The sequence below is a fragment of the Aplysia californica genome, unplaced genomic scaffold (genome assembly GCF_000002075.1).
Source record: "Aplysia californica isolate F4 #8 unplaced genomic scaffold, AplCal3.0 scaffold00598, whole genome shotgun sequence".
NCBI lineage: Eukaryota > Metazoa > Mollusca > Gastropoda > Aplysiida > Aplysiidae > Aplysia > Aplysia californica.
In genome coordinates, this window is record NW_004797868.1 from 433,063 (window position 1) to 450,097 (window position 17,035).

General features: G+C 40.6%; 1 protein-coding gene across 1 annotated transcript in view; it reads left to right on the plus strand.

Moving 5' to 3' along the window:
- Positions 1-667: 667 nt before the first annotated feature.
- The window catches only part of LOC101845646 (mucin-5AC), a gene marked incomplete at its 5' end in the record, with an annotated part of 30,715 nt that continues 14,347 nt past the window's right edge, over positions 668-17,035 (plus strand). The window contains 4 exon segments of the mRNA XM_013087523.1: positions 668-1,135; positions 3,200-3,301; positions 3,641-3,874; positions 7,483-7,584. Coding sequence (XP_012942977.1) covers positions 696-1,135; positions 3,200-3,301; positions 3,641-3,874; positions 7,483-7,584 — 878 coding nt within the window.

Sequence of the window (17,035 nt, forward strand, 5' to 3'; positions counted from 1 at the left end):
GTACAAATGTGTATCTGTGTATGTATGTTTGCCATTGTATCCCAATTGGAATCAATAATGTGCAACTTATATATTTTTTAAAAAGCAACAGCAGTATTCATCTATCACCATTATCTAAAACGTTGATCTTACACCATGGGACAAATGTCTGTGGTGTGGCGGTAAGGGACTTCTTCGTTACAAGCAGGAAACCCGAGTTCTGATTCCTTGTAAGAAGAATTTTCATTGTTTCAGTCTTTCTACTGATATAATGTATCCCTCTGAGCCTGGGTTGGCCCTGACAAGCAAGGTGGAAGCTCACCCCCTAAATGATATAAATTTTGTTGATCAAGGCACAAAAACACTACAAAATGGGTATGATATATTGAGAAATACAATGTATAAGTATTTGATAGTAAGGATACATGTTTATAAAGTCTCATTCTTCAACTCCCCAAGATCGTTTCCATGAAACTTGGTGCTACAAAAGCAAAGAACACGGATTCCCTCATCTACGTTTTAAGGTTGCAGTTATACCGCTTTCCACAGCTGTCTTTCATTCTTCCAATAGCCTTCTAATGACCTTCTATTGTCCTAATGAAGTGCTAATTACATTGGAAAACGCTTTTCTTGTTTGATGCAAAGTCCATTCAATGGCATCCCTTGAGTTTGTTTTTCATCTCAACAGGTTGTCTTCCCTGACCTCAGAAGTATCTATGACGTCCGACATAAGTGAGCAATCAGCAGTCAGCGACACGTCAGTGGTGAGCAGCACGTCAGAGATCTCAAAACAATCCGCACAATCAATGACGTCACCAGGATCTGACTCGAGCTTGGCGTCAGAGCAATCCGTTACGTCAGAGGTTTCAAAAACGTCAGGCACATCTGCACTGTCAGAGACGTCCCCACAATCGGAGTTATCAATGACGTCACCAGAATCCATGACGTCTGAGCAATCGGACACGTCAGATGTATCTCTGACGTCATTACTTAGCAGAATCAGCCAAACGTCAGCCATATCCGCGAGCGGCACAAGCCAGACGTCAGCCAGTAGTGAGAGCTCGCTGACCAGCGCTGAAATATTCTGTGTTCTGGACTGCAGCAACGCCCCCTTTGGAGATTTTGCCGCTTGTGACAACTGTGTGGAATTCTACAGGTAATACTTTTGAGATCCATAAATTTATGGGCATTAAACGGATACATCTCCAGTCATGGCATCGGTGGTGGTCACACAGAAATTCAATGCAAATAATAATATCTTAAGTTTCAATCTAAGAATGCAGCTATTGATGCCTCTAAATTATGTTTGAAAGCTTTGCACTTGTCATTATATAAAAGTCCAAAACAACCCAAGGGTAATAATGAAAAGTTGTATCCTATTTTGATTTATCTTATCCTATTTCATTCCACTTTCAATAAACATCTGTGGCGTTGCGGTTAGGTACTTGGTCGATGCACGCAGAAGACCCTGGTTCGATTCCTGAATGGGGAACACTTTTATAGAGTATTTTTTGTCTTTCGACGGGGACAATGTGTTCCTTGTAAACCCGAGTTCATAGAATCGACGCTCACATTTTAAGTAACTGAAATAATAATTTAAAAAAAAACAAAAGTATTACTGTTATACACCTTTTCTGATCAAATATCAAGATAGAGAGTCCAAATGCAGCAATGAATACATATATATATGATATATAATATCTATAATATCTATCTATATATATCTATATATATCTATATATATCTATCTATATATATATATATATATATATATATATATATATATATATATATATATATATGTCTCTTAGCTACATTTGTCGTTTACTGTTTCGCGTCTCTTTCCGTCCGTTGTCTAGATCTAGATCTAACCGTCCTCAAGTTTTGTTAGATCTAACACTTCGAACAAATCAATTTTATCGTTGTGACAAATCTTACCTGGAAGACACAGCTACATATTATTTAGCATGCCTGTCAAAAAAAAAAAAAAAATAAAAGGAGTCTGGAGGATAAACAGAGAATACCGATGTACGAGAAGCCTCTCTGCAGGGTGCGATTACGTAATGTTCGCTAAACAGTTGCAAATCAACCGACGTAGATCTACGGCATAAAGCACAGTAAACTGATCGATCGAAACTGAAAAAAATTGTAGGAAAAAAAGATTTGGGAAAGTAACCACGGAAATAAAAGATGAGCGGATCTGGATAGTCGAAAGCCATCCAGATTACACTTTCGACGAAATAAAAACAGGACTTTAATAAAACTGCCCTGTCAGACGCACCTCGTATTCAAATTGTTTGTCAAATGGTTAGGCCATTTTTAACAAATTTTAAGAGAGAGAGACAGAGAGAGACAGAGAGAGAGAGACAGAGAGAGAGAGAGAGAGAGAGACAGACAGACAGACAGACAGACAGACAGACAGACAGACAGACAGACAGACAGACAGACGGACAGATAGAGAGAGAGACAGACAGACAGACAGACAGAGAGGTAGAAAGAGACAGAGGGAGCGACAGAGAGATAAAGAGAGGGAGAGGCAGAGAGATAAAGAGAGGGAGAGGCAGACTGACATACACACAGAGACAGAAAGCAAGAGACAAACAGAGAGACTGAAAGAAAGAGAAAGAGGGAGAGAAACAGAGAGAGAGAGAGAGAGAGAGAGAGAGAGAGAGAGAGAGAGGGAGAGAGAGAGAGGGGGGGAATGAGGGCTTGGGGGGGGGGGGGGGGGGTGCTCAAGACCATGTCAAACAACCTATCTACTTAAAATAATGTGTATAAAATTTGAACTGACAATGTTGAATTTGAACTCTCTATTGTTACATTTGAAAGCGCTGTTTTGAAATTTGAGCTCCCTAGTGCTATATTCGCTCCATCTACTTTGATGTTTGAACATTCTTTGTTGAATGTGATTTGATTATTTTGAATAGATTTTGTTATGTTTCATTTGAACTGTCTATTTTGTTATTTGATCAGGAAATGGTGTAATAATAACTCATTCTGGTAGGGCTTACTTGTTTTCTTTCCCTCTGTTACTCCTGTCTGCCTGTTTTACTTGTTCTAAACAAAACATGACCATTTTGTGCCGATGTGTTTCTCTTTTACACAAACAAAATGCATTTTGTTCTATAACAAGTTCAGTTTATTGTAATAGGAATTGATTTAATGATGCTAAATTAGTTCAATCTAGCCTTCTTGTTTCCATCCAAAACCTTTCATCCAGGTGCGACAGCGACAACACAGGAGAACGCCGGTCCTGTTCCAACACTCTGTTGTTCAACCCAGTCTCAGGGCAGTGTGACCAGAGCGCAAATGTTGTCTGCGCGTAAGTCAGGTTTCAATCCCAAGGTGTTCTGTATGACGTATGCGCACATCTACATATGGAAATAAAGCTTTATAAGAAGCTAAAAATGTGGCTTATTCGTCTCCTGCCAGAACTGGTTTTCATTGGCAACAGTAGAAGCCGCAAATCAATATAATCCTTTTTTCTTCTATTTCGCGTTAAGAATTATTCTCCTATGAATATTCGTCATTGTCAGGCATTGGTGGTAATTTGTAACCGTTATAACCAAATTAAAATATTCCAAAATTGTATACTTCGTATTATTCAAACGTGCAATATCAAATACCCACACTCCACTATATATTAATGCTTCGTCCATAGAACCACTTCCCTGACTTCTCCGACGTCAGCAGTGTCAGACACCTCGTTGGTGTCCGAACAATCAGTGACCACTATGACCTCGAGGGTGTCGCTGTCGCCCAGCAGTGTGACCTCGCCGACCTCTCAGACAAGCGTCCAGTCAGCGACGAGCGAACCTGTCTACTGCGTAAACTCGTGCTCCGGCGTACCCGCAGGAAACTATCCTGCGTGCGGCGATTGTAAAGCCTTCTACAGGTGAGTTCTCTGGTTTTAGTTTTTAGTAAGTGTAAACACAATAAGGTCATATGAGTGTCGAAGATTAGAGGTGTTTCTAGAACGTGAATTGGTGAAATGGTGTAGGTTTAATGCCCCTATCAACACTATTACTATTAGGTTATGAGGCTAGACCTCCGAGTTTAACGTCCATCTCCGAAAGGACTGAGCCAAGTGGGAAATTCAGGTAAAGTGCCTTTCCCAAGAACACAACGTCGGATCGAGCTGAGGCTTGAACTCCAGAATCGTTAACCTCACGATTACAAGTCCTGTAGCCTAACCACAAGGCCACTGATGCCACTTTTCTAGAGAGTAACAAACACAAAACATAATTTGGAAGGAGAAGTACGATAGATGTTTGATAGGAAAGAAGTAGCAAACCACATCAGAACACCTACCCGCGAGTTCTCGGTGGAGCTACAGACAGTCTGCTCCACAGTCCAGTATAGTAGTGAACATTTATGTTTGTTTGTTTGTTTGTTTGTTTGTCTGTTTATATCTATCTATCTATCTATCTATCTATCTATCTATCTATCTATCTATCTATCTATCTATCTATCTATCTATCTATCTATCTATCGACATGTATCTATATATCTATCCATCTATCTGATACACAGATCTATATATTAGCTTTTGATTTGCTCTCTCTTTCTTTCTCTCTCTCTCTCTCTCTCTCTCTCTCTCTCTCTCTCTCTCTCTCTCTCTCAGTCCCCCTCTCTCTCTACTTTACTTGGAACAGAAATTTGTTCGGAATTATTGTACTTTTCGTGCTGCTATTCTTATCGTTGTCTTTATTATTGTTGTTGTTGTTTTTGCTGTTGTTGTTGCTGTTTTTGTTGTTGTTGTTGTTGTTTTTGTTCTTGCTGCTGTTGGTGATGGTGGTGGTGTTGTTGTTTTAGTGGTTTGTGGTGGAGATGACGGTTATGATATGTGGTGGTGGTGAAGGCTGAGACAGCGAATGCGATGTTCTTAAATTACAGTTGCTGTTACGAGCAATGTCTTAGTTGCCTGGATTTCTTCGTTTGTTTGTTTTTTCTTTTGGGGCGTAAAATATGTCTACTTTAACTGTTACTGTTTAAATAATAGAAAGAAGTTGCTGCTGAAACAAGAAATGAGTTTGTATATTTCTTACTTTCATTTGTAGTTACTAATCTAGATTTTGTATTTTTTTCACAGAAGTTTCCTTGCAACCACAAAAACAGGAATCTGTTTCAATTTATAAACAGTCACAACAGTAAGGGTAAAAAGAACGTTAAAGGCCACCTGAAAGAGTGACTGTATTGTATTATCTCTTTATCTCCGATGGTGGTAAACCCACTACGCCGGGGCTCTTTTTTAAAAACTAATTTCCGAAATAACAAAAACGTCACTAAATGAGTCATTAAATCGAAATAAGCTAACCTATTATGATAGTACGGTATCTAATAAATGAAGTTCTGGTAAAATAAACCTTGCCGAAAAGTAACTTAATGTCGAAGTCGTCGTAAATGAATGTGCCCGAGACGCTGTCAGCGGCTCACCGGCACAGCAGAATTCCGACTGCGAGCCGCTGGGAGCGGCTTGCTGGAGATAAAGAGTTAAAATATCTTTAACCGTGCACTTTCACGTAATTCCGATTCACTGAGCAGCGCCATGTTTGACTGAATGTGGTACACAAATAAAGTGTTATGGGTAAAAGATGACGCAGACACTCGAGCATAGCGAGACTGATTGGTTTGTTTTTGGTTGTTTGGGGTTTTTTTGGGTGGGGGGGGGGGAGTTGATGCTCATTTTGGATTGGGGGGGCGGGGGGGGGGGGGGGTCCAGGGTGCACACATTTTGCAGCGAAGCAACGGCGGCCACGACAATGCGCTTTTTTTTTTTGGTAAGTGTTTTACGGCACTCGCAACAGCATAAGGTCATATGATCACAAGGGACACATTAAACTTTTTCAGCTGATAGGAAATTTTGAATTTTGCCCGGCCGAAGCCTACTCTTATCGATTTTAGACAACCAGAGGATCTTTAACGTGCACACGGGTCCTCCGATGATTTTCGCCCTTGTCCGAGACAGCTAGGTGTAGATCTTTCCTACCAGAAGATCAAGGGTGTGGAAGAAAGACAGCAGTAAGAAGGAGCCAGGGAATAGCAGTAGGGAAGGCTGCAGAAAGAGTCAGGAGCCCAGAGGAGGGGGCAGGGACAGAAAGAGGAGACGAAAGCTAACGAACATTGCTAGAGAGCCGGAAAGGAGATGAGAGGAGACAATTTTAGAGAAGAAAATGTTCGTTCGCTACCCGGATTCGAACCCGGGGCCTTTAAATGAGAGGCCAACACATTAACCTCTAGGCCACGAAAGCCCCCCAGTGCACAGTTTAAGATAGTGTAATTCAAATCTGTTATGTGCAGTTGTATGAGCTTGCCTTAGAGGTTGTGCATTATGGATAAGAGCTCGTATAAACACAGTAACATTTTACTAGTGACGGATTGTTCGAATTAAACATCCAACTCCGTTAAGACAGAATTAGATTGGACGTCAGTCGGGAAAACTGTACAAGGAGCCCAAATTCTAGTACTCAAACGAGTAGTATGATTCTTCTTAACGGGAGCAACTATCCTTGAGGACCGTTTTCTATGTTTGTTGCCCGAGATCGAATCTAAGTACACATATAAGTTAGGCATAGTAAAATCTTTTGATACGCAATTTTATTTTGGTATAGCTACAGCAGTTGCTATGGAAACTGCCGCCATCTAGAAAATAAACAATGGATTTCAAATACCTAAGGCTTTCTTATTAAATGACCAAATATGACCAAATTTGGTGAGAGTATACCTGAACGAGACACTATCAAAGACTTTTTTTCAATAAGTGGAAAAGAAAAAAAAAGAGAATTTTCACAACGTTTTTAAAAAAAGTTTTTCATAATTGCGGTTGCGTAATCGCTTGCCAATGGAAACGTTTTTGGTTTTTTTTCGCAAATATATTTCCGTTACATTGATGGCAGCCTTTCCCGGAAGTTTCATGTCAAAAGGATGAAAACTGTAAAAAAAAAAAAAAAAAAAAAAAAAGACAATTTGCGAAAAACGACGGTTATCGTGAAAATTCACTATATTATATACCCACCCCCATGTTTTGAAAGACAATTCAAGAGGAGAATAAAGATTTTCTCAATTGTTTCCATGCTATTTTTAAACAAAGAACTGGTTGATCTTGACAAATCAGCAAACATCTCAATGTGCATAGCTTGACCCAAAATCGGCAAAACCAAGGGTCGCTCCTCCCCTTAATAAAGCGAAACTTTCAAGTACAGCTCTTTCTTCTTGCTTTATGACAACTCTCTAGGAATTCGAACCCGTGTCCTGTGACGATATGATAAGTATTTATTGTTCAGATCCTGACACTTGTTTGGTGTCCCCCCCCCCAACCAAACCCCCCCCCCCCCCCCCACATAGAGACACATACACAAACATACACAAACATACACAAACATACACAAACATACACCACCCCCCCCCCCCCCACACACACACACACAAGCGCGCGCAGATGCACAGTATTATTCAAACCAACAAAGATATCTGAGTTATCTTTAAGTGTTCTGATCTTCCCAGGTGTGTGTCTGCCGGTACAGGCAGTCTCGAGATGTGTGGGACATCCCTGATGTTCAACCCAACCAACCATCAGTGCGATTTGGCGGAAAATGTAGTTTGTGCGTGAGTAAACAAACTTAAAATCTGAATAATTAATAAGAGAATGAAAGAAAGGAAGAAGGAAAGAAAGAAAGTACTGTTTATTGATACCCGGGGGGAAATTTGGTAAAAATGACAAACCTGTACATAAATACATAATTAGAAATACACACATACACAAGTAAATACATAAATGCATCCATAAATACACAATATTACGCCAATACAGAGTAATTCCTCGAACATGCCATTGGCGATCGCTGCTGTGTAGTGCCAGGTTCTTGTTTGTTTTTTGTTTTTTCTTTTACTTTTTCTTGCCAGGGCTGTCGTGTCTTGCTCAAGGACACCCCGCCGTGACTACCCATCTAAACCCCATGTCACCAACACTTGATTGACATTACCTTTGAGTCTAAGCTCAATACGCACTTTAGCTCTAGCAGGCGCGGTTCGTCCATAGAGCACGGTCGTGCAGTGCCGCCCAAAATGTTTTAATGTTCTATGACGTATAGCACCCACAATGATAAAATAAAAGACGCCAGAAACAAACATTAGCCAAATATTTATATCAAAACAAGGTCCTCGCTGGCGCCGTAACTGTCATTTCTATTCTATAGCGCCGTAAAACATTTACTATGCCATGCCTAAGTTCATGCGTTGTATCTAAACATAACAAGATAGTCAACAGTGGAAACCTGACCTAAAAATCCCTCTTTGGGATAACCCAAACGATGACAACACTTGCAGAGAGTTTGACGGTACATTAATATTAATAAGACGGCACATCTCAAATGTGCTCCTGCCGAATAGCGCCGAAACATAGCCCACAGAAGGCAATCTAAAAATAAACGCCATAGACTGTGCATTATTCCATGCCAAAATTAGGTGGGCCCCGGAGCAATGCAGCGGAGTGCTCAAGTGAATTGTGATTGGTTCATTGTCTTGTCACTATTTTAAGTGACTCTGTGACCGTGAACCTGAGGGAGGTGAACGTGACATACTTAAGTCGCCGTCCTATGACTATGAATTGTGCTTTTGAACGGTTTTGTAGTGGAGTGGTGAAAGGTATTACTTGAGTGTTCAGTTCTAATGCAGGATGAATGAAATTGACGTTTAGCTAACAAACAGATTTAGTTCTAGAAGTCAAAGCCACAAGTAAAGGAATGAAAATACAAGCACAAGGTCTTCCTTCACCAACCCAAAGATCCTAAAATTATACACCATCCCATTTACTCTGCCCTTGATTATCTTCAGTCTAAGATAGCTTAATTGTGCACGTCCACTTTTAATACCGGGTGCCCACTACGGATGGGATCGGCCGATCGGGCCGAAAGCCCGACTCGGTCACCTCAAAAACAAACGTGTTTGTTTTCAGTTTCAGGCGATCGAGTTGGGCGATCGGCCCGATGCAGCCGTAGTGGGCACCCCGTATAAGACCCACGAACTGCCCCTGAGCTCTAGCTACACTGTGGGCGAGGGAAAGCTAGGCAAAGCAGGGCGAGTCGAGGCCAAAACCTTGGGTGGCCACTGAGCGAGGCGAATGGGACTGTACAATGCAACGTCGTGTGGCATGTTATTTTCATATTAGTATTAGATTCAGTTGTACATGAACAGGGAAGGATTGGAGTTATTTTTCCTGGTCTTTGAGGAGACGTAACTGAAAAAAGAAATCAGAAAGTAATGGATGCTCCCGATTAAACGACTGCAAATTCTTCCACTGAAATCTGAATAAAAAATTGGGTATGATAGAGAACGCGGAAGAAGGATCAGACATATAATACGAGGGAGAGGAATCTAATTTCATTTTTTTTTTATTTCTTATTAATTTTGTTTCATGCTTTATCCTGATGTGGTGAATAGGAAATAGGAACATTCTTAGAATCCAGATTATGTTGTCAGATAATTGAGAAGAGATCAATGACTACGTAACGCCTTCTGTGACATAAAAATAAGAGTAAGTCTTCTAATGTGCGACGCAAAGTTGCGCGCAGTCTTTGCCACTCCAAAATCAATCAAGTTAGGTTATAAAGATCCCGTCTCTTTACACCCGTCGCCTGCCATTGGTCTATGTCGCAATTAATGAGACCTCGCAGCGCACGACAGACTGGGGGGGGGGGGGTGTGACAGTTAAAGCCTCGACACAATTGGTCAAAATACATAGCCTAGTAGCGCCGGTCTGCACGCCATGTTATGATTTCGCGCAAAAGAATGCAAACCCCGCGAGTCATCGCTAACCACTGCCATGCGCGACGTGACGTCGCGTTGCCCATAAGTAGACATAGGCTTAATAGGAGTACGAATTAAATTTATAGTTTGGTTTCAATATTGTGTGCTTTTTCAGGGGTGTTATGCGTGCAGAGGTGAGTAAATTTCTAAGTGGTCGTACGCACTAAGGGCAATTGAGCTGAGCAGTAACTGCGCAGTAGCTGAGCCGTGTTAAATCATAGTAATATTATAGATTCGGTCTTCGCACCAAAAGCAGTAGCCGCGCCGTATTGAGCAGTGCACTGCTAGCAGTGAGCAGTAAAATATATCCCCGCATTTACTACCGCTCATTGCTGGCAGTGATTTTGTCATTTCTAAAATAAGCACACCCGAAATTTCCGCCAAACCTCGCCAAGCTATCTCGATCAGCTCAGGACAGCTGGAGACAGCTTCTACATTCTCATCTTGAAAGTCTGTACAAAAAACAAAAACAAAAACACACGTGGTCTAAAATGGTAGAGAATGTGTCTGGGCTCATTCTAAAACATGACTCAAAGCAGGGGGTTTCACGAAAAAATTTAAAAACGATTAATTTGACCAAAATATATGTCACTAGATAGAGCTAAAGGAGCTGAGAAAAACAAAAAGAAACTGCATTAAGATTGGATAAACGGTTCAAAAGTTACGCACGTTTTTCGATGTGAGTTTGGGCATTTTTCGGGGACAATTAATTACTTACGTATAAACTTACGTATGGCACCAAAATGTGCGAAATGAGGCATGAGAAAGACAACTTAGCAACAGTTTTCCTTAGTTCAAAGAAAAAGTTGCCTGTAAAACATATGATAATCATACATTTCCAGAAAGGTTATGCAATTGCCTACATGATAAACAATGTATTACGTAATGTGCAAAGTCATGTGACCAAATATGGCCGCCAATGTGGCCGCCATTGACGAAACGCGCAACTGATTTTGACTTAAAAGTGACATAACATTAATTTTTTAAGTCAAAAGTGTGCAAACGTGTATATTTTCTTAATCAGCACGACTAGGCGCATCTTACGAACTGTAAAGAAAGCAACAATAAATCCAGTTTATTTTTTAAAAAATCACATTTCACCCCGAAAAAATGAATGTAGATCTAGTTGGGAACGGAAAACACGAACACTGAAAACTGAAAATCATGAATAGCTCGTACAAATTGACATTCCCTTATTGATATCTCTTCAATTTTACATCACCATTAGCCCTTAACCCGAGTTATGGATGTGTTGAAGACGTTTGTCATTCCCCGATGTATTTAAATTATTCGTGCCTGACTTTTAGTGATATTGAATCTAATTCCAAAATGCCAACAGTCTTGAGCAAAAGTATACATTCTTTACATCGTCAAAAAGTGATGCATCCAATGAAAGAGCATACAACCAAAGAACAGATGGATACAAAGGAAGAGAACCAGCATCTGTGGTGTAGCGGTTAAGAGCTTCGCTTTCATAAGCAGAGATCTAGTGTTGATTCCCAAGAGGGGAGAAAATTGTTATCTATACTCTTCAAAAAAAGAAAAGCATAACCAAGTGCATGTGTTTTCGTGATAATAAAATATGTAAATATGAGGTTTTGTGCATGCTAGTTTTTTTCACACATATCTTGAACTTTTCACAACAAAATTCATTGTTTACTCACCGTCACAGGTAGGCATAGCCTAAACTGTTGAATTGTGTGATAATTGAGCGTTAAAAAGCTCACAACTTGTCAAATTTTGTGAGTAGTCGAACGAAATTTGGCGTATGAGTTCATTCACTGGGTGACTATAATGGCCTAAAAATGGTTTGTCAGTTCAGCGATACGCCATGCCACGACTAACGATAGAAGAGCGAAACCAGGCTATTGGACGCTTGCAAGCCGGAGATGTTGCCCCACATTTTAACGTGTCACAGTCTACCATCAGCCGACTTTTTGCAAGGTTTCAACAGTCCAACTCAACTGCCGATTAACCGAGAAGTGGACGGCCAAGGGCAACAACTCGAGCCCAGGATCGCTTTATTCAGCTTCATCACCTGCGGGATCGTTTTGTGCCTGCCTTTTCAACCGTCCAAGTGCTTCGGAATGTCATCAGAATTTCCGATTAGACAGTAAGCAACCGACTCCGAGAAAGAGGGCTCCGTGCATATCGACCTGTTTTAAGAACATTGTTGACGGACCGGCATCACCAACAGCGACGACAATGGGCCACTCAGCACGTCAACTGGAAGCTACAGAACTGGTGGCACGTATGGTTCAGTGATGAATCCAATTTTCTCATCTTTAGACACGACAGACGACGTCGAGTTTACCGACATCGAAATGGGAGGTTCGCAACTGGATGCATCTCCCTGGCGTTATCGCATGGTGGTGGCAGTGTGATGGTGTGGGGAGCAATCAACTACACTCTCAGGAGCAGCCTGGTGAGAGTACAAGGTAATCTGGCAGCCCAGGCCTACATCAACAACGTTCTCCTACCACATGCCCTTCCATTGGTTCAACAACCAGGGGCAATCTTCCACAGGACAATGCCATACCGCATACTGCCAGAGTAACTGGGGACTTTCTGGCTAGAAACAATGTCCAGACATTCCCATGGCCTTCAAATTCACCGAATATGAACGCTATAGAACACATTAAGGATGCTTTGGACAGATGTCTCCGGAACAGAGTTGTCACCCCTGCCACTCCTGATGAACTGTTTGCCGACTTGGATGAAGAGTGGAGGGCAATACCACTCACCAACATTCGTCGTTTCATCACCTCCATGCCCAGATGATGCCAAGCGGTACTCCAGTCAGCAGGAGGCCACACCCAGTATGAATGGCCGCCTTTGGACGCTCAGATTGGAGCATCCAATTGATTGTTCAAAATCAATTCAATTTTATTGATAATCAACAAACAACAATGACTAAAATTTCAAAACGTATTTTCTTTCCTTCATTTATATCAACAGTTATTCAGTGCTGTACGATTATACACGGTGGTCAATTTGGTTATGCGTTTCTTTTCTTTTTTTTTTTTTTTTTTTTTTTTGGAACAGTATAGTATTTTTGTCTTTCTACAGTGATGTAGTATCTCTCTCAGCCCAGGTTGGCCCGAACAGACAGGAAGGGGGTGTAAAACTCCTACCTTTAATTAGCTTAAAAAACACACACACGAAGAAGCAGGGCAGGAAAGGCAGAATAATAACAATAATAAATCAACAACATAGAGATGTTTTCAACTACTGGAACAGAAGGAGAAACATTGAACAAAAACAATATAAGCATACATAACAATTAAGAGAAATATGTTTGCTTCTCGCCTCTACACCATATGTATAAAAGGTAACAGAGGCTGCTAAAGATAGGCAAAGTACATAATAAGTAAACTCCCTACGATACCATGCCATATTACCAATTACCAGTCCAGCAATATTCTCAGTCAACAACAAGATTCCTTTTTTTTCATTTCACAACTGAAGTTCAAAGTAACATGGGCTTCTGAGCCACTGAACTTGGCAGGAGCAACAATCATAATAATATCCTTCTTCTGAGGAGTTCAATACTAATTATTATTTCACCTTGCCTGGCTGCCAAGTGAACTTATCATCAAGATTTTTCAATTTATTTTTAACTCTGCACCAAATGACTACTGCGTGATCTAGCATCTGTGTTTGTTGCCATTTTTTGGTCCAAAAGTTGCCACAAAAAATGGCAAAGTTGCCAAAAAAGTTGCCAAAAAAGTTGCCAAAAAAGTTGCCAAAAAAGTTGCCATTAATTTTCAAGCTTTCAACTCTCTGTAACGACGTAATATAGCAATATGTTGATAGAGGTAACAATCTATAGCACCAAAATTTCTTGTGCTCTGTTTTGATCATCCAGAACATCATTTGTAGTCACCAAGAGGGTACAAACGTTGAAAATAAAGGTTTCACAATAGAATGAAATCAAAATTAGAACAGCACGTATAAATAAGCACAAAAATTAACTAATTAAGGCGCGTGTCCACCTATCTGAAGATTGGCTGTTTTAACCTTAAACGTGTATAATTCAAGAAAAAAGTAGGCTTACAGGATACCACATGTAAATTATATTATGGAATCTCACACGATTGGGGTGTGCCAGTGTCAGTATTCGGTTTTGGAGGAGACACGCTCTAACATAACACATTTATATTTTTTAAAGGGTGGGAACAGCATTAAATTAAAAGACATTACGTTGTAAAAACGCAAAAAAAGAAAAACGAATCATCAGAACAATTTTTAGAAAAATTAACTCACCAACAAATTAAAACACAACAAAGAGGGGAAAATAAAAGACAGACAGCAATATAAACAGTAGGTAATGTAATGTACTTATATCATCCGCATGAAAATAGATATACATGGACATCTTAAAACTTACCAAAATACATGTCTAGTATGTTATGAAGTAGCTTTGTTGTTTTTGTCTTTTTTTGAAAACTTATGCAAAAATCGCGGCCGCGATTCGCGGACCAAAAAATACGATTCGCGAGTCGCGGCCGCGACAAACGCAGATGCCAGCGTAATGCACACAGAGTCTGGGAAAACGCATTTTGACCTGACCGCCCCCCCCCCCAACCGCCCATCGATCAAGATTTTCTAGTACTTGACCTACGCTATCTTCAATCAACTTTTTCCTTCTTGGATTGATACGATTATACTCTTTTATCACATTGGAGGAAGACCAAATCCCAGCACATTATTCAATTTCCTTTGACTTTTAAAATTTCATTTTAGTTTCAACTTTCTTATATTCAGTATTCAAATATATAAAAAAGTATCTTTGGCCGTTAATAATACTTTTGGTCACCCTTGTACTACCTAAACTAGTCATACCTTTGATGACAGTTGTTTGTTTACATCAGTTACATTAAAAATCCAGAGTTACTTGCCCCTGACTCCTGGCTCTGCGGGTGATTTTTTTTTTACCTTTCGAAGTGAACTAGGGTAGGGTAGTAAAGTTCGATTTTCTTCTGCAAAACTTTAATCATTTTTAACAAAAATGACATTTCTAAAAAGCTAAATGAAAATGAAATGAAAATATAACGTCCCCCAGGAGAGTTTTCTATTATTAATGAAAAAGAATTTTGAAGCTAAAATATATATTTTACTATAACTTTTTACACAAGCGTCGTACACACTCCGGGTGGGTTGCAAACCCTTCAGCGTCCAATTCTACTACAGAATCACGTGATTTCTAAGGTCACCTACAACGATTAGCCAACGAAATTTCAGCTCGAATAAACGGCCCGAAACACGCTGCACTCTAAATTTGTCAAAATTTGCGTGCCACGCTTTGCGGCAGAACGCGTAACGAATCTTGTACTTGTAGTTTTAACTCAAAAATCGATAATGTTACACATTTCTCCCCCCATTGAAACTAACATGGCAACAAAAAGCACATATAGACCTCTCGTTTCATGTTGGTTTTATGATGCTAGGCTAAGAACTAATAAAGTTATGAGCCGAGAAAGAGAAAAAACCGGGTTTTTAGCGGAAATCCCCACTCGCCATGCGAGCGTGAAACACCCTACTTGAAAGCGCTCTTTGTCTCCCTTTAAGTTAGGACACTGGTGATAAAATTATCCGCTTGTGAATCTTTTGGCATTAATAGGTCTTTCTTTCTGTCTCTCTCTCTCTCTCTCTCTCTCTCTCTCTCTCTCTCTCTCTCTCTCTCTTTTTCTTTCTTTCTTTCTTTCTTTGTTTTTTTTCTTTCTTCCTTTCTTTCTTTCCTTCTTTCTTTATTTCTTTTTCACTCCCTCTCTCTGTATTTCGTTCTCTCTCTCTTCTCTTCTCTTCTCTTCTCTTCTCTTCTCTAAGGTCTTCTCTCTCTCTCTCTCTCTCTCTCTCTCTCTCTCTCTCTCTCTCTCTCTCTCTCTCTCTCTCTCTCTCTCTCTCTCTCTCTCTCTTTCTGTCTCCTTCTCTCTCTTTCTCTCACTCTCTCTTTCTTTCTCTCTTTCTTTCTCTATTTCTTTCCACCTCTTATCAGGCGCCTGGGTTGGCCCTGGTAGATAGGGTCGGAAGCCCGCCTTCTGAATAATCTAAATTGTTTTAATGGGAGTGTAAAAAACACTTACATTCAAAAAGCACCTCCCCTCCTTTCTCTCTCTCTCTCTCTCTCGCTCTCTCTCTCTCTCTATCTATCTCTCTCTCCCTCTCCCTCTCCCTCTCGCTCTCCCTCTCCCTCTCTCTCTCTCTACCCCTCTTCTCCCTCTCTTTCTTTCTCTCCCTCTCTCTCCACCTTCCTCTTTGATTTTTATCTATTTCTTATATTGACTCTTTAAGAACAACAAGTTACGTGCGTGCTGACATGAGTTAATTAATTCTTTCAAGCTATTCCGCTCTTGGTGTGGTCAGTCACCTCTTTGCCTTTGTATTAAATTTCATCATTTCGCCCGCGCCTCTTCGCCTCGCCTGCAGTGTGGCCAGAGCCATAGCCACTAGAGCATCCCTCTGTTCATGTGTTAAGGCTGGGTTGGGACTGACACGCGTTACGCGCGTGTATGCTTGTTTGTGTTTGTGTTTGCGTTTGTATATTTTGTGTCTGTGTTTTTGTGTGCATAATATGTATATGTATGCACGGCCGCACGCGCTGATATACATGTGTGTGTGTGTGTGTGTGTGTGTGTGTGTGTGTGTGTGTGTGTGTGTGTGTGTGTGTGTGTCTGTGTGTCTGTGTGTGAGTGTGTGTTCTGGGTATGGCGGAAGGTTGGGGAACGTGGCAGTGGTTGGGAAGGAAGGGAAAGGCGGTCCCTTTAGCAAGTAAGTTCTATGATGCTTTATTTTTTTACAACGAATGAAGGCTTCTTCTTTGAAGATTTTTCAACACTTGGATGCCCCTTCTTGGGCCTTCCTGTGAAAAACACTTTGTCTCTTGGTTGCCAATCTCATCCTGCCGGCCTGGGTTGTTTTTGGTTCCAAGCCAGGTTTCAATGTCTTGTTCCTATCTACGTGAGCACCATCTTGGGAATAAAACAGTGTCTATGTTTGAACAATGTCCATCCATCCATCCATCCATCCTTCCATCCATCCGTCCATCCATCCGTCCATCCATCTATCCATGCATGCGAAATCCTAAAAGTCAAGACAGCTCAGACGAGTGTGCTAATGTGAGTACTCACGAGATATTTTTAAATCAAACATCGGGGTGATTTGGAGAAAATGTAATTTGTGCGTGTGTGGACAAAAGTCTTTGCGAGTATGTTTAGTATGGGATTTTGGAGAAAGTTTGGGTAGAACTTAT